Source organism: Rosa chinensis, chromosome 4, assembly GCF_002994745.2.
Source record: "Rosa chinensis cultivar Old Blush chromosome 4, RchiOBHm-V2, whole genome shotgun sequence".
Lineage (NCBI taxonomy): Eukaryota > Viridiplantae > Streptophyta > Magnoliopsida > Rosales > Rosaceae > Rosa > Rosa chinensis.
Genome location: NC_037091.1, coordinates 22,103,694 through 22,129,951, shown reverse-complemented (window position 1 = coordinate 22,129,951; position 26,258 = coordinate 22,103,694). Strand labels below are relative to the sequence as shown.

At 37.8% G+C, this 26,258-nt stretch overlaps 2 protein-coding genes across 4 annotated transcripts; both read right to left on the bottom strand.

Annotated features, from left to right (window-relative positions):
- Positions 1–4,689: 4,689 nt before the first annotated feature.
- LOC112198991 (receptor kinase-like protein Xa21) lies at positions 4,690–8,359 on the bottom strand. The gene is made up of 3 exons (XM_040518689.1): positions 6,552–8,359; positions 5,615–6,438; positions 4,690–5,165 (listed from the first exon to the last, which is right to left on the bottom strand). The coding sequence occupies exons 1-3, from the start codon at positions 8,357–8,359 to the stop codon at positions 4,822–4,824; spliced, it is 2,976 nt and encodes a 991-aa protein (XP_040374623.1). The 3' UTR covers positions 4,690–4,821.
- An 8,932-nt stretch (positions 8,360–17,291) lies between these two features.
- Positions 17,292–24,324, bottom strand: LOC112200369 (FGGY carbohydrate kinase domain-containing protein). Of its 3 annotated transcripts, none has more exons than XM_024341395.2 (15): positions 24,012–24,323; positions 23,833–23,912; positions 23,531–23,648; positions 23,216–23,394; positions 22,928–23,010; positions 22,622–22,806; positions 21,442–21,503; positions 21,132–21,240; positions 20,916–21,035; positions 20,670–20,789; positions 20,448–20,568; positions 20,201–20,357; positions 19,437–19,509; positions 18,856–18,983; positions 17,292–17,796 (listed from the first exon to the last, which is right to left on the bottom strand). In XM_024341395.2, the coding sequence occupies exons 1-15, from the start codon at positions 24,202–24,204 to the stop codon at positions 17,674–17,676; spliced, it is 1,851 nt and encodes a 616-aa protein (XP_024197163.1). In that variant the 5' UTR covers positions 24,205–24,323; the 3' UTR covers positions 17,292–17,673. The 3 variants fall into 3 exon arrangements, 2 of the variants coding, with proteins under 2 accessions (XP_024197163.1, XP_040374547.1); XM_040518613.1 differs by having other exon boundaries at positions 23,833–23,926; positions 24,012–24,045; XR_005810127.1 differs by lacking the exons at positions 17,292–17,796; positions 18,856–18,983 and adding an exon at positions 19,682–19,777 and having other exon boundaries at positions 19,480–19,509; positions 24,012–24,324.
- Positions 24,325–26,258: the final 1,934 nt, after the last annotated feature.

Sequence of the window (26,258 nt, the reverse complement as noted above, 5' to 3'; positions counted from 1 at the left end):
AATCATCTTAATTACTTATTTTTGTCCACTCACGCTAACGTTTTTATGTACTTTCCCATGGGCCCTTCAGTTTCAAATGCCCAGTTTGCAGGCGAAATTAGTTGAGGTCGGGCATACATGGAGTTGAGGCATAGTCAAGAGCATGGCTTCCGCGTTTGCCTTTGAATTAGGTTTTCCTTGTTTACCTTTTTATAAGAATTGCTCTGATTACTTATGAGATTAATGTTATTCAAGTTGCGTTTTAATTGTTATGTGAATTGGGGGAATGTTGTGTTATGGGGAGCAGGGTGGCTTCAGGAGAATAAGGGGAATTGTTTAGAAGTGTATATGTTTTTCTACAGGTTCTGGGTAGTCCACTTTTAGGGGAAGTTCCGCCAAATTTTAGATAGGATTTCTTCTAAGGTGGGCCCCGCAGGGCCACTTCGGATTTCAGGTTGAAATTCGGGGCAGGTCCTGTCACTCCTTTTCCCAACTTCTAGCTCCTAAATATCTTTTCCTAAACACATTTACCTAGCCCACTACTCCTAAAGCTTCCGCACCAAATTACAACAGTGGTATCAAAGCCACAAATTCTAACAGTGGTATCAGAGCTTGTTTGATCATCTATTTGGGGCGTTGATTTGTGTCTTCCACCATGTCTATCTCCACCTCCAACTCCAACCAAACATCAATTCCTCTTCCCATCTTCAAGGGAGAAAACTATGATTTTTGGAGTAACCTTCTTCATGTCTCAAGATCTGTGGGATATAGTAGAGAAATGATTCTCGACTCCAGAAAATTTGATGGTACAGCAATTGAGGCAAGAAAAGAAATAAAAACTAAGAGATGCTAGTGCTCTTTTTGCCATTCAACAAGTAGTGGACGATACAAATTTTTCAAGAATCATGGGAGCTACCACATAAAAAGAAGCTTGGGATCTACTAAAGGAGGAGTTTCAAGTAACTACAAAGGTACTTTCCGTCAAATTACAAACTATGAGGAGAGATTTAGAAAATTTGAAAATGAAAGATTCTGAGATCATTAAAGATTACTATTCCCGGTTAAAGGAAATAGTAAATCAATTAAGAGCCTATGGTAAAAATATTAGCGAGACTAGAGTAGTTAAAAAAAAATAATCATTAGCCTCATTGAAAAATATGATCCAATAGTAACTGCCATTGAACATTCGAAAGACATATCGAATCTTTCGGTGACAGTATTGATAGGCTCTTTAGAAGCTCATGAGAAAAGATTGAGTAGTCGGAATGAAAGTCCTATAGAAAGTGCATTCCAATCTAAACTCAATATTCGATCTCAGAAATATGAAAAAGATAAGAAGTTTGAAGAATGTTCTAGAGAAGGAGATAGACCCAAATATTGGGCAAATAAAAAGATATAAAGGAGAAAAGAAACTATTCTCCATGTGGAATTTGCCACAAAAATAATCATTGAGAAATAGATTGTTGGTTTTGGGGAAAACCAAAATGCCAAAACTGCAACAAGTTTGGTCATATTGAAGAAAATTGTTTCCTCAAGAAGAATCACCGAGTAGACTTTTCAGAAGAAAACGAGCAAGATGAGAATCTCTTCTATGCATGTCACTCAGCGATTGAAGAGAAAAACAAGAAGTTGTACGTGGATAGCTGCTGCAACAATCACATGTCACGAGTGAAACTAGGAAATGGAGAAATGGTGAAAACTAAAGGAAAAGGTACGATTTCCATCCCGACTAATTTAGGAACTAAAAAGATTAATGATGTTCTATTAGTTCCTAGCTTGGAGCATAATCTCCTAAGTGTCGGACAAATGATGATAAATGGTTATTCTATATTATTTCATCGAGACTTCTGCAAAATATTTGACAAGAAAAGAAGGTTAAACTTCAAAATAAGGATGAAAAATATAAATTTTCCAATTCAATGGCAACAAATGGCCATGAAAGCACAAATCAAGAAGAAAAATATTGGCCTAGAGAAAAAGCAGCTGAAGACTCCACCACATCAAGCAAATAAAGAAGGAATTTTAAATCCTTCGAAGTCTAAAAGTTGTGAAGTTCCAATGAAGAAGAAAGCCAGAGAAAGGCTAGGGAAGAAGAAAGCTGAAGGAAGGCCATGAAAAAGAAAGCAAGAGCGAGCACATCTTCGCCAAGGCACTTCCAAGATCAAGACTTGAATTACTATGAGATTGCTCAGAGTATCATCAATGTGCATTAAGGATGAGTGTTAAAACAGTAATGCAAATTGATAATCTAGTTATCTAGATTAATCTAGAACTTGTACAAATCTAGCTAGATTAATCTAGACTAATCATGTTATCCAGTAAGTTCTAGTGTAGTGTATAATTGTGTGGTTAACAATTAACCATATAAGCTAATGTTGGTGACCATGTAATTAAGAAATTCTATGTATCTAGAAGCATCATGAGGAAGGTCGGTGGACTTGTTCTATAAATATGTATGAGGAGATGTTAAGGTAATTAGTTAATCAATCAATCAAGAAGTAAAAGCCTTCCCTCCTCTGTTCCAATCAATTCTCCACTTTTTCAAAGTGTCATACTAGACTCCTTCTCCCAAATTGTAGCTCCTAAATATCTTTTCCTAAACACATTTACCCAGCCCACTACTCCTAAAGCTTCCGCACCAAATTACAACAGTGGTATCAAAGCCATAAATTCTAACATTATGCAATGCCTTTCTTCAAGGAAGCTCTGTAAGCATATTGACCATTTCTGATACTCCTTTCATTATTTACTGTAATAAATTTTCCATTGCGGAGAGTTGCTCGCGGTGCTCGTGTGTGGGATCAGGTGTGGCTCTTCTGACTGTGCTTAAGTACCAGGTTGGGGCCCAAAGGAGGCTTTCTCCCTAGGCCACTTCGATGGTGAAGGGTAAGGCCGGCCACTGGAAGGGTGACAGCTACTGCTCCCCAGTGAGCCATCTCCAGCTGGATCTTTGGTGTAGAGTTGACGATGGTGGATTTGGGTCTTTGGGCCTTAGCCTTCCTGGGCTACAGAGACGTGGTTTTGTGGGCTAGGTCTTGCGTTAATCCTCTCTCTCTATCTCCCTCCCTCCCTCGGTTTGGGCTGTTAGGATCATAATGCATAAAAGAAATTGGAACATGAAATTAAAAGGTAAATATTAAACAAGATTCATTTCATCGATGATTCTTCTACAATGCGGCTATGAACTTATATAACGGAACAGCTAACAATCCCTAAAGATCTGTATGTATGATGACCCGACCCAAGAACCCATACAATTATCAGGCCCAAATAGATATAAGCCACATAAGCCCAATATATGACTCATCTCACTAATTGTGATCCTAACATGGGTCTGGTTTGAACCTTTTATTTTTATTTTTTTTTTTGGGGGGGGGGGGGGGTGAATGTAGTATTTTCTGCTCTTAGCTCTATAATGTCCTAGGTCAATGCAAGTGCTTTTGATGAGCTGAGATGTACACCATAAAGGTCTCTTAGGCGTCAAGGCAATTTTTTATTTATTTAGGATTGTATATATAGGAGTAGGGTTTTATTTTTTCTGCATTTTCTTTTTGGGATTTTAGTTATGGCATTTTCTTTTTGGATGTTAGTCATTTTGAATAACTGAGCATGTGATACAATATGAGGGATCTTCGAATCCCTCAAGTTTGACCGTGTATGGTCGCATGATCTTTTGGTCAAGAATATATCTTCCTCTTTCCTAAAAAAGAATTAAAATAAAAAAAAATCCTCGACCTATTAAACTATATTAATTTGCAGTATGTTTTCGTTAGTGTGGCTTTTTTTTTATAAAAAAAAAAAAAAAAAAAACGTTAGTGTGGCTTTTTTGGACATTAATTTGGCAAATGTACTACTTAAAAGAATGTACAGTATCACACTATCACCTAAGAGCATCTCCAATGGTACCTCCTATTATTTCATCAATTTTTTTTTTTAGGGTAAAAGAAGGATTCATTCCTGTGATCAAAAAATCATACGACCGTACAAGGTTAAGCGAGAAGGATCCGAAGATCTCTCAAATTATATCCACTGCTCAATTATTGCAAGACTAAAATCCAAAAAGAAAAAAGCTGGAAAAAAAAATGTTATTTCTATACTAGTATACTACCATAAATTGAAACAACATACTTGACAACGCTAAATATCTGCGGTGTACATCTCCACTCGTCAAGAACAGCTAACCAGCATTGACGGATTGACCTAGGACAATATAGGACTAGCATATGACAAACCCTCAAAAGACTCAGCCCAAGCTAGAGAGAGAAAGAGAAGTGGGTTGAAGCCCAAAGGCCCAACCTACCACCCTCCATCCCTACAACCCGAACCAGCGAAAACAGAGCTTTCCATCGAGGTCGGCATCACTGCCCAATCAATCCGGTGGGCGCCCTAGCCAAGCAACCATGATTGCGTGCCCGATCACCAACCCCGCTTACATGAGCTCAATGGAGTATTCCACTTTTGTGCTCTGATGTTTGTTGTTTGCAAGAAGCTTTCAATTTGAACCTTGGTGGGCAGATCTCAAGAGCAACTGCATGGATGTTTTTACCAACTATGTAATCAGGTCAGTGTATTAACTATTTTGGCTACAATGTGCTTGCTGAAATGCCTCAGAGACAAAAGACAAAAGAACGCGGATAGATTAACTTTTGTTACAGTGATTATCCGGTCCTCGAGAATGATTTCAATTTTGTTATTGAGGCAATCAGACTATGGAAATAATTACTGACATTGAACACACCAACCAACTTATGTATAGGAAAGACAATGAGAAATAACAAAGTTGTGCAAACAAAAAAAAAAACAAGGCTAAACTCTGGATATTAAAGTACACCTCGATCTGACTCAATGTTGTAGTGCCAATTTTATTTTCTTGAGCTTGGGCACCACATCCTTAATGTCCATTCTATCCTCTGCTACTTCTTCCGAACACGTCAAGCCTATTTCGAGGATGGACACTAGGATACTTTCTGTGGCATTCATGTCTCTTCCCTCTTCTATGCTCAATAAGCCAGCATCCACCACTTCCAGAACATTATCAGGGATAGAGACATTTATCCATTGCCTCAAAGTAACTTCTCCGGCAAACATTTCATCAGTGGGTTTCTTTCTCGCCATTATTTCCAGCAGCATTATCCCAAAGCTATAGACATCACCCTTTTTGGACACTTTTCCGGCAGAACCATACTCTGTTGACAAGCATCAATTATAAAGCAATTCCAATATTAGTACAGCACTCTGCCAAGTATGAAGCATAAACTATAAATTGCTGCATGTTTCTATAGAAACTCCAAATGCTATGTTAAACATGTCGATAGCCTTGACAAAAGCTATGAGTTACTTGACTTATAAACCTTGTAATTGGCATCCTGTTTGATAAAACATTCTCGGGGCCAGGGCCCAATACAACAAGATAATTAACTGCAAGCAACCAAACTTATCTTTCACAGATCATATAATTTATCTGATCCATCTTTAATGCCATAATAATGCATCTAAATAGGTTTTGTCAGATTTCATGGATTAAGACTTTGACATAAGACGAACTTCTACGTTTGTTATTCTCCATGAACTAATCGCAATTAGTTTTATAACTTTGATCATGTAGCAATAATCAAAAGTAAATATTTTGAGTTACCTGGTGCTACGTAGCCCAGAGTGCCGATGGTTCTTGTCTGTGTTTCCTCTTTGTTTTTTGCTAAATTTTTTGCAAGACCGAAGTCTGCAACATGTGCTACCATGTCTTCATCAAGAAGGATATTCCCAGGCTTCACATCACAGTGCACCACTGCTTCTGCTTGGCCATGATGGAGATATTCCAAAGCAGATGCAATATCGATCAACATGCTCACTCTTTGCAGAATACTGAGACAGTAGTTGTGAGAGTATAACCATTTCTCAAGACTGCCATTAGACATGTACTGCAGCACCAAAGCACTGACCTCAGGGCTAGAACATGTAGTTATGACCTTTACAAGATTCCTATGCCGGATTGTTCTCCACACCTTGCATTCTGCATCAAAACTTTTTACAGCACCCTCCATTTCCAGCTTAAGAACTTTGACAGCAATGGTTGTCCCATTAGACAGTATCCCCTTGTACACCGAGCCAAAACTTCCCACTCCAAGTAAGTTGCTTTCACAAAAGTCATTTGTAGCCCGACGGAGTTCTTGATATGATATCACAATATGCTCCACTGTTGTTAACTGTTCAACTGAACTCGGAGTCTTGCCTCTCTTTCTTTTTCCATACCTTGTCAACATACAACAGAGGGCTATGAGAATCAGTGTTGATGCAATGGCTGGAAGAACATATTTGGCCAGCAAACGAGTGGCCACTTTTGATTTTTGAGTCCTATGAGTCTTGCAAGGTGGGAGTCCAAACTCTCGTCTCCCACATAGTGCTTTATTCTCCAAAAATGACTGGGCATTGAAGTTGACGAAACGTCCCCAGAAGGGACCTCTCCGGAGAGGTAGTTGAACGAGAGATTTAAGTAGTTGAGAAATTTGAGTTTCTCAAGAGAGTTTGGTATTGCACCAGAAAGATTATTGAATGATAAGTCCAACAATTCCAACCCTTTCAGCTGATCACCAAAAGTTTGTGGAACAGAACCTGTAAAGAAGTTTTGTGACAGATTAAGAGAGCTCAGAGTTTGCAAACTGCCTATGGTGCTTGGAATGTTTCCGGTAAATTGGTTTTGAGATAAATCTATCTCTTGAATGGCATTCAACTTGCTCAAGCTTGGAGGTAAGTTCCCATAAAAAGAATTGATTGACAGATCTAAGAACAGGAGATTTTCAAGGTCCCATAAACCCAACGGTACTGATGATGTCAATCTATTGGAACTTAGGAAAACTTTCTGAAGGAGGTTGAGGTTTCCTATGCAATTTGGGATTGATTCAGAGATTTTATTGTTTTGTAGTGATAGTTCTCCCAGGTTCCTCAAAAGACAAAGCTCGTCTGGAATACAGCCTTCTAAACTGTTGTTGCCAAGATACAATCTTTGCAGCCTCTCCAAACCTCCAATTGACTCTGGTATATTTCCACTCAGATTGTTGTTACCCCATAAAAGGTACGTCAAGCTTTTCAAAGAACCAATTCCCTTGGGTATGTGGCCCTTAATCTGGCACTTGTCTATCCAAAAGAACTGGAGAGGAGAAGAAGAATTTCCAAAGGAGTTTGGTATGGTGCCATTTAAAGGATTCTCAGACAGAACTAATCTTTTCAGGGAAGGGCCATTAAACAAAGAAGAAAGAAAATCAAGTGTAGGAACTCCGGGATCTCCTGTTAATTGATTTCCCCCGAGAAGAAGGTTTTCGAGGTGATTTAAGCTACCAAAATTCTTGGGAATTGGTCCGTAGAGAAAGTTGGATGTAACCTGAAATACGTAGAGCTTTGTAAAATTTGCAAAATAGGATGGGACATGTCCGGTAATTTTATTGTGAGAAAGAGTGATGAATCCAATGCTAGGAAGCCGAACTGCAGAGGAGGAAGGAAACTTTCCTGAAAGGGCATTATCTTTTGCTTCAATAACTTGCAGGGAGGAGATATTGAATATTTCCAGAGGCACTGGTCCGCTTAGGCCATTCGTACGAATCACGAAAAAGACCAATCTAGAAAGTCGTCCTGAATCACGAGGAATGCTTCCCTTAAGGTTATTCTCCCTTAAAAGCAAGGATCTCAAGCTGGACAAGTTACCTATGCTAGGAGGTATAGTACCAGTTAGGCTATTAAAACTAAGATAAAGTTCCTCAAGGTTTTGTAAGTTGCCAATATCTGCTGGAATTTTTCCCACAAACTTATTGAATGATAAATACAAGATGACAAGCTCTGTACAATTTCTGAAGTAAGGAAGCTGGCCACTAAAATTATTGTGAACAAGAGAAAGGAATTGAAGTCTAGGCCAAGAATGGCAGACATCAACATCATGAAAACTTCCAGAAAGGTGATTTTGTTCCACAGAAAAAGTAACTAAAGAAGACAGGTTAAACAGGGAAGAAGGAAGTGAACCAGTAAGGCCGTTATAGGACATATTCAATACTTCTAATGTTGAAATGTTACCCAAAATTGGTGGAACTCCACCAGAAAAATTATTGTTACCAATCAATAGTTGCTCAAGTCTGGGTAAGAAACCCAACTCTTTAGGTATATGGCCGCTAAGCTTGTTTATTGCAAGGCTAATCAGTTCAAGCTTTTCGCAGCGATACAAAGTTGGAGGAATGTTTCCCTCCAACTGGTTGGCATGCAGCATGAGTACCTTCAAGCGATGTAAATGGCTGATTTCATTTGGCAGGAACCCAGAGAAGCTGTTATTTCGGAGATCCAATGAGACCAGAAAGGAGAGGTTGCCAACATGTGGTGCAATTGTGCCTTGGAGACCCATATATGACAGGTCCAAGGCAGTGACTCTTTGCCTTCGTTTACTGCAAGAGACCCCAATCCAATCACAGAAGCTTGTGTTGGTGGTCCAATTGCCACCCAAGACAGTTTTGGTAGGTTCAAATGTGAGTTTGGATTGAATTGCAAGAAGAGCAGTTAGATCAGTGAAGTTGGAAGTAGAGGAGGTGCCCGAGTGAAGGAAGCATGCGTAGTGAAGTAACACAACTAGTCCAAATGGCATGAACATTTGTGGGTTTCCCATGAAAATGGGAATGGTGAGAGCAGCAATATTGTGCACGCTAAGTAAAGGCACTAGTTTTGCTTGTCGAGATGAGTGTGTGTTTATCCTAGGTACTAGTATGTAGCAATCTCTTTAAATAAATGTTAATCTCTTTAAATAAATGTTAAAAGTAATATGAAAATACAAATTTCAGAGTAAAAACTCCAAATGGTACTTAAACTATTGTAAAATATACTTTTTGGTCACTATGAATTTCTTTTACTCCAAATGGTACCTGAAGTATTGCGCCGTCACTGAATATAGTACCTCTGTTAACTTTTCCGTTAACATTGCCTACATGGCATATATTTTTTTTGGATAAAAACTCCAAATGGTATCCAAATTATTGCAAAATGTATTTTTTGGTACCTGTAGATTCTTTTTTACTTCAAATGGTACCTCAGGTATTGCGCCTTTTATTTATCATAATATGAAATTCATTCATCGGAAGAAGTGTTATAAATAGGTTGAAACAATACAAGTTTCGGTACAAAAAAAAAATCTAATATTTCATAAAATTATCTATTTACTTTTAGCTAAAAATCTTCTCAACAAAATGATTTGGGGCAATGCTTGAGGTACAATTTGGGGTAATAAAAAATTTATAAGTACCAAAAATACATTTTGCAATAGTTCGGGTACCATTTGAAGTTTTTTTTTTTAAAAAAAAACAATACATGCTACATACGCGACTTTAACAGAAAAGTTAACGGAGGTACTATATTTGGTAACGGTCAATACTTCATGTACCATTTGTGGCAAAAAAAAAAAATTATAGATACTAAAAAATACCTTTGGCAATAGTTCAGGTACCGTTTGAAGTTTTTTTATAAAAAAAAAAATGCATGCCACGTAGGCGACTTTAATGGAAAAGTTAACGGAGGTACTATATTGGTAACGGTCAATACTTCAAGTACTATTTGGAGTAAAAAAAATTGTAGGTACGGAAAAATACGTTTGGCAATAGTTCAGGTATCATTTGAAGTTTTTACCTAATTTTTTCCCTGAATGCTTGACTTAAGGAGATGCATGATGCCCCCTTTTAATTTCCACACCTATCAGCAGAAAGAAGCAAAGAGTAGGACCAGAGTAGGACTAGAATAAGTTTGTAAGAAAACTTGATGAACACGACAATGACGAACAAATAAGGTAGGGATGAAGTGACGAACAAATAAGTCAAGGCGTTGATTAAGTATGGACAACTTTGTCAAGGTCGTTGGAGATATGCTGACATTATCAGCGCACTTAACAATACAATAGTCGGGTCATCAATCCAATAAATAGTAAATAAATACCAATTATATGACCTACCTATAAGGTTGTAGTATGATCAATGGAAAGCAATGGTAGAATTTTCACAATGGAACCTCCATCGAAACAGCAAAGAGGATAAAACCCCTGGTATAGGGTGTGTTTGGTATGGCTGTACTTTTAAGAAACCTGACTTTTGCTTATTTCTAAAAATAAGTGGCTGAAAAGTAAAGCAGCTGAGTGTTTGGTAAATTGACTTATTATAAGTGTTGTCAATGGTTAACGCAGTCGCGAGTGTTTTATTTTGCCTTGATTGTTTGGTAATACAATTTATGTGAAATGCTTTTGTTATCATTAGTTTAATCTTTATTATGTTCTTATAAATTTTTCTTAACTTTGATTTTCATAAAATATGGTGACCATATGATTAATAGTGGGACAATAATAAAAATAACTTATACAAATATGTTAGTAACATTAATAACAATTAGTTTCTAATTGGCATCAAGTAACCACAAGTGTTATGATTCAAGCATCCACATTATTATGCGCACTCATCAAACTTTGAATAATGTTATTTCTTATTGTTTTCATTTCTTGCGCACCATGACCATGATATTCTTCTTGTGCATCATCATCCATCTCTATCCCACCACATGACACATCACCCGACCTTTCTTCAATGCGGATGATTTGAATCTCACGGCACTTAAAAAAATTTTAAAATAAAAAATAATTAAAAGGATAAGGAGAGCATATTAGTGGTATGACTGACTCATTCTCATCACTTAACCATTCAAAAATCTTATTCTAATTTCTCAGAAGGATAAGAGTAGAAGAAACAGCAACAAGGAAACATGGCATAAAACAAAGATTTCGCACTTAGAGACCATTACCACCTGTGCTGACTGAAACTTACAACATGTTCAGTTTAGCTATTCTTTACCAAAATTCATCAACCCTGCTAGTTACGCTTTCATGAGTCAACTGCAAATTAGCTAAGCTGAAGGAAGAGTTACCAAACGCTTTGTAGTGTATTGCTTATATGCGGGGGAGCTAAAAAGCCCGCCTGCCCGGCCACCCCCCAACCAACCAACCAAAACGCACCCATAGTTGTTAAGAGCAGAAGACGCGATATTGTACGCGATATTGTATTGTCTTGGTAAAATTGCTTGCCTTGGACTAAAGTTGCATCAAACTATCAATACTCCTCAACAAGTTATGGCTCAAACTCAAAGTGATCGGGGAACTCATCCTGCATTGAGTGCATTCATAATGATATCTCCTAGCCAGAAACCCCAGAAACAAATTTTCAAATCTTTTTCTTGCTTTTTTCCTAAACCAAATGAGTGAAGAAGGACATGACACTCACTGACTTTGCTTAACTTGACAAACATAACACAAATCCAGAACGTGCAAATGGAAGTTTTCTTAAAAGAATAACAAAAAAAAAAAAATAGTCATGACCTACTGATGACCTACATTCTTACGTTTGCTTCGCAATAAGATAACCCCTCCATCTTTTCCAAAAGTAATAATAATAATTAAGACTCGGGAAAATAGTTTCATGAACAGGGTGCAATGACTCAGGTTTTGGGGTGAATTATACTGTAATTGAGCCATAAGCCATTCATTCAAATATTTGGTCGACCTTAACCGGCTGAAGCCAGTCCTCCTGCGCAGGAGAAGCAGACGTTGACGGAGTATAGATGGAGTAAAATCTGATCATTGATGCTTGATTTTGGATATTGGTCTTTATCAGTTTTTTTTGTTGAAGGATATTCGATGTATATGTGCCTTACCAAGTTAGGATTACTTTCTATAGTTGTAATAGGAGAAAATGTTCTAGATTCCTAGTTCTAATTAGAATAGGATTCCTTGTACTCAAAGATTATGTACTTGTATCCTCTATATATAGAGGCTCCTATTATCAATAAAAATTACAACTATTCTCCCAATTCTCTCTACTGTTCTCTTTTCCTTAAACACTTTAGCAGCACGAGCCCTAACCCTGAAATCAGAAGCCAAAATTTTTCTGCAAAGCATCCTGCGATGCAACATCAAACCCTAGAACCCCAAAACCCGTGCACACCAACCATTGGCCGTGCACCACCTCCATTGCCGAAAGTCCTCCTCCTCCTACACACCCGTGTGCCATCATCTTCGAGTTCAAGATCAAGACCAAGAAGAAGAACAAGAAAAGAAATCCAAGTAAGTATTTAAGATTAAAGTTCCTACTTTCTGTCTTTAATTTCTTCTTCTTTTTCTTCGGGGACTTGCAGCCTCCCTTCTTCTATATCCCGCCTTTCTGTAACGTGGGTTCGATTCTATAAAATTAAGAGGAATCATGGGGATTCACGCTATACGAACTACGAGCGTTCGTAAACCACGAACTAAGAGCGTTCGTGAAGCATCAAAATATTACGGACAAAGAGCACTCGTAAGCTACGGACTAAGAGTGTCCGTGAAAATTAAAATTTGACCATTCAAACATTATTGTTTCTGTCTAATCTAAATATTCTTGGAAATCAATTTCTTGGTAGCATTAAGGCTCAAAAATCTTATATTAGTTTTCGTGGAAGCATATTGACTCCGAAACGTTCTTGCTTTCCGTTTTAGGATGTCAAACTTGAACGAGCTCGATTTTACTCCATTGAATTCTACCGGCATGGGATATTTCATGTGGGCTCATAATGTTGAGCTCCACATTTGCCCTTGATTTATTGCCTGCAATCGAAGAGCCCCGTTCTAAAAGAACCACTCAAGACTCTCAAACTGAGATAGACAATTCCAGGGCACTTACCTTGATAAAGCGCCACATAGAGATGGCACTCTAGGTTGAGTACATGAATGAGGATAGCACTAGAAACCTTTGGGTAGCACTTCGTAAACGTTTTAGTTAAAATTCACGATCTTCCGAACTTAGAAGCACGATGGAATAATCTCTGCTTCCCTAACTTTGAAATTGTTATGGAATATTTTTCGGAAGCACAATTGATTGAGAAAACCCTAACTACCTTCCCCGTCACTGAATTAAGATTCTCAGAATTCTATCAAATCTTAATCAGCGAAGGACGGATCACAAATCTCCATCAGCTAATTGGAGCTATGGTTTGTGTTGAAAGGCATAACCACGAATTTGTGAATATAGAATTTGGTAGGCTTCAAGATGGCTACCATGAGCACCATTCAATGGCTAGAAAGTCGCCATGGACAATATGATCCATATGATCAACCTGCTCAAGAAGTTAATCGCCAAAATTGGTGAATACATGACCAAAGGAGTCATTACGTTGAGGGTATAAGGGTTGGACACCATGGCGCCACTTTTGGCCATGGTGATGCTATTCCAACGCCATTGGTCCTTGGGACCATATGTATTGTGTCAATACACCTCAATCAAGAGAGCATCCTCTTCATGGTATTTTATGGAGTATCTGATCAACGGTGATCATGACATCGAGTTAAAGGAGACTTTAAATCTAGCAATAATGATAAAATGCCACAAATGTTTTGTATAGTCTTCTATTTTCCAAGAATTATGTAATGGCAATTATGCCTGAAATCAATAAATGACAATTGTCTTAACTCTTTCTCACTAGGCTCACCCAATTAAGTATGATGTCTAGGAAACTAGTTGAGATTAGTGGTACTTAAGTGAGTTTTACTCCACCGACATCTCTTCTTACTTTCCTAGTCATGTTTAATTGGAGTTACCAAAAGAATTGAGTAACTACAATTTGTCTAAATTTGACTTTTACTTTGGATTAGATTTTGGTCTAGAAACTTTGATGTAATCATCGGCTATTATTATTAACAAAGTGTCGATTCTTTAATTTGAACTTTATTATTTTAAAGATATAAGAGCCAGTGATTTTTATGTGGAAACAACCTTTGCATTACCTCTAATGAATACGGACGAAAACAAGTATTAGAGAAGCTTATGTGTCGCTCTAGTAGGTTATATGTAACCACTATTCAAGTAATTAAGTCCAATGACATCATAAGAGATGACCTTTGGGATACCGACACATATAGGCTTTGGCATGATCATTTGGGACACCCAGGTCATGATATGATGATCCGTAATACTAAAACCTTCACACGGACATCCCTTCTTCAGAACGAAGAGAAGTAAGAATCAAAAGTCTATTCAAAGAGAGCATTGCACCTCCACCACACCTTGAGGTGCCGCCGCCATGCACCACCGGCTGGCCAACACCGGCGCCGTGATCCCCCTGCGGCAAAATCATAGCTTTGACGCCATGTATGGAGACTTGACTCCTCTCTTTACTTCTCAAAGTCAATTTGACATTGTGGCTCAACCAAAACATTCATTGGTTGATTATAAGGCCAATCTTTTGTTTTATAAAGCCTATTTTTTAAGATTGAGACCATCCTATGCAAAGGACACTAAAGAAATAATTCCAATCTTACATAGAATCCAAGGGATTATGTGGATCTATTCAACCAACTTGCGGAATGCTTAGATGTTTTATGGTGTTGGTTGATGTATGGACACGCTAGTCACATGTCGCGCTATTGTCCACTCATAATGCTGCTTATGATAAAATCCTGGCCCAGATCATATGGCTACGGTCTCACTACCCGAATCATCCCATTGAGTCAATTTGACTTGATAATGCTAGAGAGTTTACATCGAAAATTTTCGATGACTATTGCATATCATTGAGAATTGATATTAGGCATCATATTCATATGTACATACCCCAATGGTCTTGCAGAAAAGCCACCATTAAATGACTACGATGGTAGCTCAAACATTGGTAATGCGCACCAATATTTCTGCTTGGGGTTATGCAATATCGCATGCAGCTGTGCTAATTCGTCTACGACCCATAGCCACTCAACCTTTTTTACGTTACAGCTATTGACTGGGTGCAAATCTAATATCTCGTACTTATATTTGAGTGTGAGGTTTATGTGCCAATTGCGCCACCACAGCGCATCAAAATGGGTCATTGCAACGAATGCATATTTGTGTTTGATATAAATCTCCAACTATAAGTCCGCTATGTAGAACACCTGACAGGCGATCTCTTTAACGCTAGATTTGAGGATTGTCACTTTGATGAGACAGTTTTCCAGTCATTAGGGGGAGATTAGAAAGTCAACGTTCAACAGGAACAACAGGAATTGTCGTGGTCTATGCCTACTATGTCTCATCTTGATCCCTTAAAAAGTGACGAGATCACATATACCTGCTGCAAACATGCTCGCAAGGATTGATGTCCCCACAAGAGGACATGGTGCCACCCAGAGGAGGTGGGTACGGTACCACCACCGTGGATGGTGATATGGTGATGCCATAAGGTGGCATAATGGCGTCATAGGCCATGGTTCAGCTAGAGAGCGTAGGAGACCCATAGGTTCGATGGATTCTCGCCCTAGAAAGAGAGTGAGTTTGGCACAACTTGATCCATTTATCATTGATACTCAAAATTGGTCTCATGAGAATATTCTGGATTGTGGTTATGTCCAAGAGACATCATTGGGGGACACCTCAATGTTAGAACCAATTCCTGAGAATATAGAGATCTCTACAAACTACACTAGTGTACATGAGGACGTGGGATTATTGAGATCAATGACATCGGACCTTACTCCATTGAAGAATGCCAACGTAGAGAAATTTGGCCTAAATGGAAAGATGCAATCCAGGATGAATTGGATTCACTAATAAAGAGGAAGGATTTCAGGTCTAAGATGTCAGCACCTCCTAACATAAAACCTGTTAACATTAATAGGTCTTCATTAGATAGCGTGATGAGAAAAAAAAAATGGTAATCTTGCCTTATGTCGCAAGGCTTCTCACATAACACCCTGTAATCGACTACGAGAATACATATTCTCTCGTAATGGATGTCATTGCACTCCACTACCTTGTCAGTTTAGTAGTTTCCAAATAACTAAACATGCAGCTTACGAGTGTGGTCACTACGTATCTTTATGGGGATCTAGATAAGGAATATAATGAAGGTTCTTGTGAACTTCATTTACCTAAGCCAAGTGGCTCTAGACCGCGGAGCGCATTTGTAATGAGGTTGAAACGCTCACTAAAGTGACTACTTAATTGGGAAGGGATATGATGAACTATGCCCACTAGTTTCCATGATAAGTTCCGGATTTGCAATTGTCACGGTTTATGTTGATGAACATAATTTGAACCTTCGAGAGTTAAGGGAAACCGTTGAACACCTGAAATTTGAGGTTGAGATGAAAGACCTTGGGAGAACACGGTTTTGTCTTGATTTAGAACTTGTATACCGTGTCAATGAATGCTTTGACATTTTGATGAAGTCAAGATGCACTCCCATGGCTATCTGTAGTCTTGACCCTAAGAGGGATACGTTTCGTCCCAGGGATAATGACGAAGACGTGTTAATTGGCAGAAGTGTCTTACCATCGTAACACAACTAGTCCATATGATACGAGTACGAGTATCTGTGGGTTTCCCATGGTGAGAGTAGCAATGTGCATGCGAAGTGTACAGGCTGATCAAGTTTTGCTTACCTCAAGAGAACAAGTCTGTAATATGAAAACACAAGGCTCCATTTCTTGGTTGCTTGACTGCGTGTGGACATAATCACCCTCGTTGAATTTCAATCCACTCCCATCACCATCAAAAATCAATATGTAGGACTAGAGTAAGTGGAAAATGCCTAATTAATCTTTATATACTTTTCACTTATTATAGGTATATTGCTCAAGAGGAAACGGTGAGAAATTTTGGCAGAAATGTAGTACCAAAAATTAATCTATGCCACAACTTCTCACCAAATTATTTTCTTGATCTTATTCATTTGTATCAAATGAGGAAGGAAAACCTCATATTCACCTCATCCAATATATAGAAGTGAAAAAAAAAATGATTTTATGATGAACCAAAAACAAAATGTAAAAATAAGAAGAGAATAGAACCCGTGGAAGCAGCAGAAAGGGTGAAACCCACGTAAATTTAAGAGTAGAAGACACGTTAAAAGTGAGTTTTTGGAAGTTGCTCCGACTTGGACTAGAGTTATATCAACCACCGAACAAGTTATGGCTCGATGGGTCTCATGCATATTCACAAGCTGGATTCATGGATCGTGATTATGGCACACAGTGACAGAACACACACATTTTCTTGTTCGAAATCAGTCCAGTCAAGCTGACTAAGGGAAATGCACCAAAAGGGATTAAAGACTTTGTTGAACACAACAAAATCGAGATTGGCAGTGGAAATTTTCAATGATAAATTTAAGGGGTCAGGATCTATTGACTCCCATTTTCATTTGCTCCAAACTAAGACGACTCTCCATAGATGGACCAATTTTTCAGTAGGGAAAAACTGTCATAATCTGTGAACTTTGAAGTAGACATCACTCAAAGGAAAAAAGAAAAATTAACCCCAAAATCGTTTCATGAATGAGGCAGACAATCCAAATAATTTAAGCTTAGTATCAATAGTAACACAGATTATTATCAATAGTAAGGCAGAACACAACTTTTTTACCGGATGAAACTCGAACTATTAACTGTACTAATTCTCAATTTTCTTTAGGCTGCTTTTCCTGTACATTAATTTGGCTTTTGAAAAACTTTCTTCAAAGAGCTGCAAAAGTCAAGGCTTTACATATAAAAATGTGTATTATCTTCAACATAACTTCACAGCACCAGGCATTTTCTCTTCCGATATAGAAAGCACATTGGCCCCATAAATGAATCTACTGAGTGAGAGAATAACTGTCCTACTGCCACCCGCTGATGCAAAGAGGCACAAGAACCTATGTCAAGGCTTGAGCCATCAGCGAACGATGAGACAGCTGCTGGTCATAAAGCTCACGAAAAATGCGGTACTTGGCATCATGGTACTTCTTCACCTTAGGATCTTTGGATGGATGGATGACCTACCAAATTCAGGGAGGGAAAAAAAAAAAAAAAGCATATTGAAAAGTGAGAAAAATAAGGGATAACATATTCCACATCTAAAAGCATGACTCAATCAGAGATCGGTAGTTCCTAACAGGTAATTACATCAATGAAAGTACCACCTAAAGGTCACATATTTAATTGTCATTTTAGCACCCGCCAAAAACTATAAATCATATGAGAAAATCACCATCATGTTCCTAGTGCACTCTTGCATTCAAGAAACCTACTTGCGACTCAAAAATCCAAGGTCATGCTACTTGCAACTCGAATTTGTCAGACTGAATATCAACTTATCGAAAACTTCTCCCAAATGGAACTATGATACGCACGACCTTTTCAGTATCTACATCTCAATAACATTAAGAAAAATCCAAGTAAAAAGTGCAAAGGAATCTTCATAATAGAGCAACTGAGTCCGTAGGAGAATCTTGAACAATCTGATATGCAGCCTTGATATATATCATGTGTGGATATTGGGCATATGTCAGAGTCAGTCAGAGTCTAATGGACTATCACATATGCACCACTATAAATTGCTCTGCTTTTTTTTTGGGAGAAAAGGAATCCTCATTCACCATGGTTTACGGGAACAATGCTATAGAGACACTAATATCACGATGTATGTAAGACAACAAGTTTGGTTTTTTTTTTTTTTTTGATACCCAGAAATTCCCCTAACCTGCTTCGCAGACCCAGGCTCAAATTGGGCGTCAAACACTACAATCTTTAGGCGACAGCAAACTCTTAACAAAAAACAAGGTAGTTATCAAGAGGGGGTTCAAACCCCATATCACATGGGGAGCAAACCATGGGCCTTTCCATTCCTAATAACCCATCATTGGTATAATAAGTTTGGTAGTTTGAATAAGGTAAAGAGGAGAAACAGAGCAGAAGAAATACAAGCATTACATGCATTCCTCCTCAAAGTGAGATGGAAGTTCTAGCTTGCAAACTAGTAAGAGGTTCCAATTTGTGTGCCAATAGAGTAAAAGAAAACAATTAGAAGTACTAAAGCAACATTTGAAAAAACATACCTGCCCCGACGCATTCAGGGCCTTCATGGCATCATGCATACTAGAATATTTCCTTGCAGCTACAGCACCAAGAATGGCAGCACCCAATAGCACAGGCTCACTCTCCCGTGGAAGAATAATAGGGCAACCTGAACCAAGCACCCAAATGCATATCTCAAGTTTATGCACATGTTTAAACAGAGGATTGAACTTGTGCTGGTGTACTTAAAAGGATAATACCCTTTGTTTAGTTTGCAACATCCACATCCACAGTGGAGGTGCCAGCAACGAGTTTATATTATTTTATCTTTTTGAAGAATAATCAGCGTATACAGCCAGTTCACTCACTGAATAGAAACATACTAATTTCAGAAATCAATAGCAAACCATTGCTATTAAGGGAAGATAGTCCAGCAATATGCTTAACGTAAAAGTTGAAGCATAAGCATAAACTTTGTTCTGATGTTTCATACAAACGGAGATAAAGAGAGGCATATTAGAAAAGAACAAGCAGAAGAAAAACACATGATACAAACAAAGACCAAGAAACAGGGGCATATGGATAAGTGTGTGTGTGTAGAGAGAGAGAGAGAGAGAGAGACCGATTATATCTGCGTGTTCTTGTATGAATAGTGGGTTCTTAACAAGGCCTCCACATGCTAGTATAGTGTCAATCTGCAAAACAAGAAACAGATATACACAAATGGTTACATGGGATAGGTTTTGGTATTATGCAACGTATAGCATGCTACAGAGTAGTCACCTAAAAGCCTCCACTCCCATAACATCTTGAAAAGTTCTGTATTTTCTCTCTAGTAAGTTTTGTATGGTTCTATTCTGTGATCACCTTTCAAAACCCTGTTATATTATGTTGCCCACCAATCAGATATAACATTTGCTTAATGTTAACTTCATGCATAGATACTGTTTTTCAAGAGAGACACTGAAAACCACGACGAGATTTTATCAGCACCATTGATGTCTATTGGCATATAGCTAAGTATAGGGACTCATATTATGCAATGCCTTCTTCAAGGAAGCTCTGTAAGCATTTTGACCATTTCAGATACTCCTTTCATTATATAAACTTTTCCATTGTAAACAATAACCTATAAATCATAGGCAGTAAGAAATTAGGTGGAATTGGGATTGTCACGTAAAGAAGAGTACCGATAATTTTGGAGATAACAAATCCTATACCGATAATTTTGGAGATAACAAATCCTATGGAGTTCAACTTATACTTCTTGACAAGGATATAACACCGTAAATAGATTAAAGACCACTAAAATTTCGGGTGAAGCCATTTTTTGAACTTGTCTATATAGAAAAGAGAATAACAGGATTAAGAACTACGGATTCTTACTTTGTGACCCTGGGCATTGCAATGCTCTACAATATGGCGAGTGCCATATGCAATACCTTGCAGTGTGGAGAGGTACTGAAGTGCCAATTGCTTCTCACTTGTATCAAGTGTTAAACCACAGATAATTCCTTTTGCTTTTGGATCCGCAATTGGCGACCTAAATCGTCTCACATTAGCGGTTTGACTTTTTGCATAAATTTTGTGGCAACATAACAAGTGAAAAAAGCTTCAATGTAGAAATATATACCTGTTCCCATGAAAATCAGGAAGAACATGAATATCTTCGGTCAAAGAAGCAAGGAACGGACGCTTCAGATCATGCATCATTGTTTCCAATATCTTGTTCAGAAGCTCAAATACAGAAATGCCTAAAAAGAGAAATAAAATTTAGTTAGATGAGTGAAAAGCATTCCCCCTGTTTAAATTAGTAAAACAATTAGCATGTACTAGGTTAAGCAATGGATCTCACGTTGAGAAGCAGCACGATTGGCAAGGTGAGGAGAAGCAACATGGTTTTCAATTATGTAATCCAATAATGCACCAGTAGCACTCTGACCACCTTCTGTAAGCCACTGTTCAGGTACCATAGCTGAAAATTTTTAAAAGAGAAGTGTATTAGGTGTTTGTGGCATTAACAATGTTATGACTACTGAATAGCTCTTCTTTTGGGAAGTGAAAACAGTGGCCACAGAAATAGATGTATAAATTCACATACCTGACCAATACGGACCCCAGACACCTGGAATGAAAAGCTTCTTCTGTGATACAACCATATGGCAAGTAGAAGTTCCACAGACTAACACCATACGATGGCATAGAGCTTCAATATCAGACTCTGAACATATAACAGATTAATGAAAGAATATGTCACTTTAAGCTAAGCAACTTAATTAGGATAAATAAAAAAGCAAAATGGATAAGCCTTGGCAACCTTTAGGGTGAGAATCTGATGAAGGCACACCTTCCAATACCCCCACACCACCAGCATGAGCATCAATTAGCGAAGTCCCAACAGGAATCCCTGGTACAAGACCTAGTTCCTGCAAATTCAAATTACAACAAAATATAAAAGACTAAAACAGGAAAGAAGTTTAAAATATCGTTTTTAATCACCCTCCAAAGCCCACCAAAGAAGGATGTGCTCATGTTCTTGCTACTAACAAATGTATATGCTCAGTTAATGGACCTCAAGGGAGCGCCACTTGAAATCAATGTGAAATCTTCAGTACAGAATATCTTGCCTTCGCAGCAGTAGATGTGAGACCAGAACCCAGAGGATGGCCAGGGAAGGCTACACTTCGTCCTGTTTTTATCTCAAGTTATTAAAAGGAGCCAGAAGTCCCAAACGGTAATAGAAAATAATTTAAGAATTTGGCACAATAACGAAGATAGACATAAAAAGTCATAAATGCACTCAAATTAACTACCTTCACTGTTTCCAGATAAAGGCTTGGTTGAGGTTCGTTTTAAGTGTATTTGCAGAAGATTTAATATAAAAAAAATGGCAAATGATAAGGTCCTGACCTCAATGCTAAATAGCAGAAGAATTCACAACAAGTTATTTCGATCAGCTTACAAAACGCCACTTTTTCATCAAAAAAGAATCAAGTCAATTGTGTTGGAGTATTTTGTATAATACATTGTTGCAAAACAAGTGACAATATTCATATAATCAAGTTATAGCAGGGAGCTTCTCTCTTCTACAATAAACAATCCTATTCCCTTGCACTCCTAAAGGTTCATGTCCCATTGACAAAAAAGGAGTAGGAACAATAATCTATTTTGGCTCGAACCAAATTCTCATACTTTGGATGCAGATCCTCTATAACTTCACAGAGTATCTGTGCTAGAGAAATTATTTGTAAACAGGCGCCACTGAACCAAATATATATAGCCAAACTGTGATCCTTGTCATACTAAGACCATCCCTTTGTACGTTTCAATATTCTCTAATTAATTTAAGTACAAAAACATGATCTAATACTTCTAAGCTATCAGCCTCTCAAGCTTGGAGTATATGCCACAGATCAGAACATTATTTATGTGGAAAGTGCACGATAAGCAATCTTTTCGTAGTTGCAGTTATCTGAAAGGAATAAGTACAGGGAGTCCAATATTGAAGTTTGCAGCTTATATGAAGGATAAAGAGAGAAAATGCTAACTGTAAGGTGTCAAATAGGACGTCTCTCTCACAATAAGAAATCTATAGAGCACTAGTCACAAAAATAAAATGGCAAGAAAGCAAGGTTTTTAACATCTTGTAATTTTGTTAAATTATCCATCATCAGCAAATAACAGAACTGTTCAGTGAAACTCATGAGAAAAATTACAGGATTCTATTGTCACTAGTCAAGACCCATGGACTTATCCCAAAAAAAAAAAGTCAAGATACATAGAAAAACTTCGATTTCAAAACTTTACCTATCTTAGCATGATGCCCTTCTACAAGATCACCTAATCCAATCTCCTCCCAGAAATCATCATCCCATCCACAAGCTTCCATGTCTCGAGAATCTTTCTCATTGTTTTGCTGCATATGTGCATGACCAAGATATGTCCATTTACAAACTGTTGTACAGAGACTACGTGTATCATCCCATGTGGCCCTAAAGATATGCAAAAGCTAAGAGTAAATTATAAATTGTAGTTTGAAGGGACTTGTACAGCCTGGATTTTTTTATTTTTTTTTCTTACGTTTATGAAATGATTTTCAGCAGATTCACCTACCTGTATGATAACCAATCACTCAAGTCCATCCACCTGAAGACCATTGACCAAGATTCTGGCAGATTTTCTTTCACCCATAAAAGCTGCAAAAGATGGTCTCTATCTTTGAATAAACAGGAAAAAAAAACCATAGGAAAAGAGAAAACAATATATGAATTCAAGTATAAAAGAACACTAAATAAAAGAAACAAGCATGTTGACTAGGTACATCTACGGCAATTTTTGATGCACAAATGTAGATGCATAACATAGAAAACCACACCATGACCCAACTAGTTGTTGAAGTACCTTTGGAGGCTGCATCTCAGGGGAAAGAGCTCCACCACAGTACTGCAGGACGGGTGAGTTGCGTGAATTAATCCTTTCAGCTTGTTCTACAGCTCTATGGTCCATCCATACTATTATGTTTCTCCTTGAATCACCACTCCAGGAAACTGTAACAGGAGAGCCATCGGCATCCACTGCAACTGCAGAAAGAGAACATTTTACTTTAATAAATGACTACATAATTTTCAGCCTTTCCATTTTACTCCAAGCAGCTATGATAACCAATTTTCTTTCTAACAAAAAAGTACAGTGACACATAAACAGGAAGCCACAAACCTAGTGAACAAGTAGCCGCGAATCCCAGACCCTTCACTTCATCCCCGGAAACTTCTGCAAGGGAGCATGCTGCTTTTACAGCCGCACTTATTGCATGCCAGATATCCGTCGAAGATTGCTATTTCGACAAAAAAAAAAAGTTACAAGCAGTAAACACAACACTATATTTCTAACCACATTCACTTTTCCAAAACTCATAATATCCTCTACAGGTTCCAAATTACCACCACAAATTTCCTGGTAAATTATAAGACAGCCTCTACTACAAGTACTAATGAAATTCACTTGTTTCTAAGCATTACCTCAACGCAATCACCGTCCTTCCAAATCTGAATGGGACTGCTAGACGAACCTAGAAGCTTCCCATTCTCATCAAACACACCTATCACAATTAGACTACAGAATTTCAAAACTCCAATAATTTCGATAAAATTACGGTTTTGACATAAGAGAGAGAGAGAGAGAGACGATGTGAGGGTACCTGCGCGGGCGCTGCCGGTGCCGACGTCGACGCCGAGGAAGACGGAGCGGGCGGTGGCGGTGGGGGCGGCGGAGACGGCGGAGGTCATTTCGAGAGAGATGGAAGAGTATGAGGAATAAGCGTTTGGGGGGAGGAGCGTTGTGATGGATGGTGTTGGGGGCGAAGGAGTGGTGTTGAATCGGAGCGAGTCCATTTACCAGACATTTCGCTTTCTTTGTTTTCTTCTGTTCTTTCAAGGATTTGGACTTTGATCATATGATCATATCGCCATTAGGCTACATAATCATTTTCTCTCGTGTTTATCTCTTTCTCAGTTTTGAGATTTTTTTTTTTTTTTTTTTTTTAGAGAGAGAGAGAGAGCCTCCTTAGTTTTCAAACATAAATAAAAACCCAATTTTGCCCCTTCGTTATATAAAATAAAAAAAAAGCTTTTTTGTTTTTTTTTTTTTGTGAGATAAAAAGCAAATACATTAATATGACCTTGGTTCATGGGCAAAGAATAGTACAAAGAAAACTACTCTATTTTGACATTGGTAGCTCAGAGTAGTTTATGCTAACAAAAACACTTCGTCTCGTAGGCAATCTATTCTACCTTACTCCAAACGCCAAGCATGCCATTGTGGTACGATGAAACCAAGTACTTCTACAAAGGCTCCTAGAGGAGGTTCAACTTGCATAAATAAGACAAACCCGATCGAGTTAAAAGTGATTGAGGTTCGTCACCTAACTAACAAGAAAAATACTAACATAAAAAATGGTATTGGGATAGCTCCATTAGAATATCAAGATTACAAATTTGTAATTATGAAACAATGACATCAAAAAAAAATAGAGTGTTTCTATTGAAACCTCTAAATTTTCTAACCTAGTCTTTCGAGCATTTTTACAATCCCGTATAGAGTTAGAAGAATGAAAGATGAAATTGTTTGAATTATCATGTCCATAGACGATGTAACATATATAGAGATGGACTCACTCATTTTGGGCCACACTATTTAATGACCAGCTTTTGAGACCATGCCTAACAAGGAAAATTCTTCTATGCACTAACGGTGCAAGTGAACCAACAGATCTCAACTGTTGATATTTATATGCAATTTTTTAAAGGATTTTTGTCCATTTACCCTAATTCTAAAGATTTTTTTCTCACTTATCCCATTAAGGCTTAGTTTGGGATTGCTGTGCTGTGAGAAGAAACACTTCCAAACTTGCTGTGATAGGAAGCACTTCTAAACTTGCTGTGAAAAGAAGCAGCTAAGGTGTTTGGTAAATTGTTTTTAAAAGTGTTGTGAGAACGAAAAGCAATTTCTAGGTGTTGGTAAGTTACAAGGCAAAAGTGCTTTGCCTGGGTATAATTACCAAAATGGTCATACATGCTAAGATATGCTACTAAAATACATAATTTTATTTTTTGATTATGTAACCATACCAAATAAAAAAATTTCTCATGTATTATCCTTATACCCTTGCTTGGACTAAATAAAAGATTTACTTTAAACCCTTCAATAGACTTTGTGCAATTGTATTTCTTAACACCTTCATTTCTTGTCTTCTCAGACCATCTCTTTCATGTTCATTTGACCAAATATCAATAGCCACAGTGTATTCGAAACAGTTGAGTAGTAATTATGGGGCTCGGTACAAGTGAGTGACAACATATTCTGTCATGAAGTTTGTCTCGGATGTAGTTCTTGCAAGCCCAAAGTCACAAATCTTAAGGTCACAATTTGCATTGAGAAGCAGATTGCTTGGTTTCAGATCATGGTGTAAAACATGTGCAGAGTGTATGTACTTCAATCCCCGCAGCAATTGATACAGAAAGTACTGCAAAAAAAACATTATATGTTACTTAAAGTGATCTACGCTTTGATCTCATCAAAGTTTACATGGTTAAATAATTCATACTACAACTTGACCCCATATGCTGCTGCTGCAACACGACTAGCACATAATCTTTGGAGGATCAGAAGAGAAAGAACTAGATGGAAGCAATAAAGTTTTGATTACCAAATCACCAAAGGAATTAACACAGTAGACATTCGTTTTGCCTGCATATGAGCCTATATTTGTGTATAAATTAACATCTATGTAAACAAAGCAACTTCTCATTGAATGGTTTCATGCATTCAAGGTTCTGCATTCAATTTGGTTCAATTTACAAATAGATGGAATACTGAGCATAAGTTTCTTTCAATCAAAAGGATGGGCAAAACACTAGAGTGCTAACTACCACTTCAGACCATTGTC

Coding starts and splice junctions, on each gene's coding strand:
- LOC112198991 (XM_040518689.1), bottom strand. CDS start 8,359: ATGGGTCTCCAAGGCACAATTGCACCACATGTTGGCAACCTCTCCTTT. Junction 6,439..6,551: donor TTTGGTGATCAGCTGAAAGG/GTTGGAATTGTT, acceptor ACCTCTCCGGAG/AGGTCCCTTCTGGGGACGTT. Junction 5,166..5,614: donor TCTGGGCTACGTAGCACCAG/GTAACTCAAAAT, acceptor GCTTGTCAACAG/AGTATGGTTCTGCCGGAAAA.
- LOC112200369 (XM_024341395.2), bottom strand. CDS start 24,204: ATGGACTCGCTCCGATTCAACACCACTCCTTCGCCCCCAACACCATCC. Junction 23,649..23,832: donor AGGACGGTGATTGCGTTGAG/GTAATGCTTAGA, acceptor TTGTCGAAATAG/CAATCTTCGACGGATATCTG. Junction 17,797..18,855: donor CCCTGAATGCGTCGGGGCAG/GTATGTTTTTTC, acceptor TGAATTTGGTAG/GTCATCCATCCATCCAAAGA.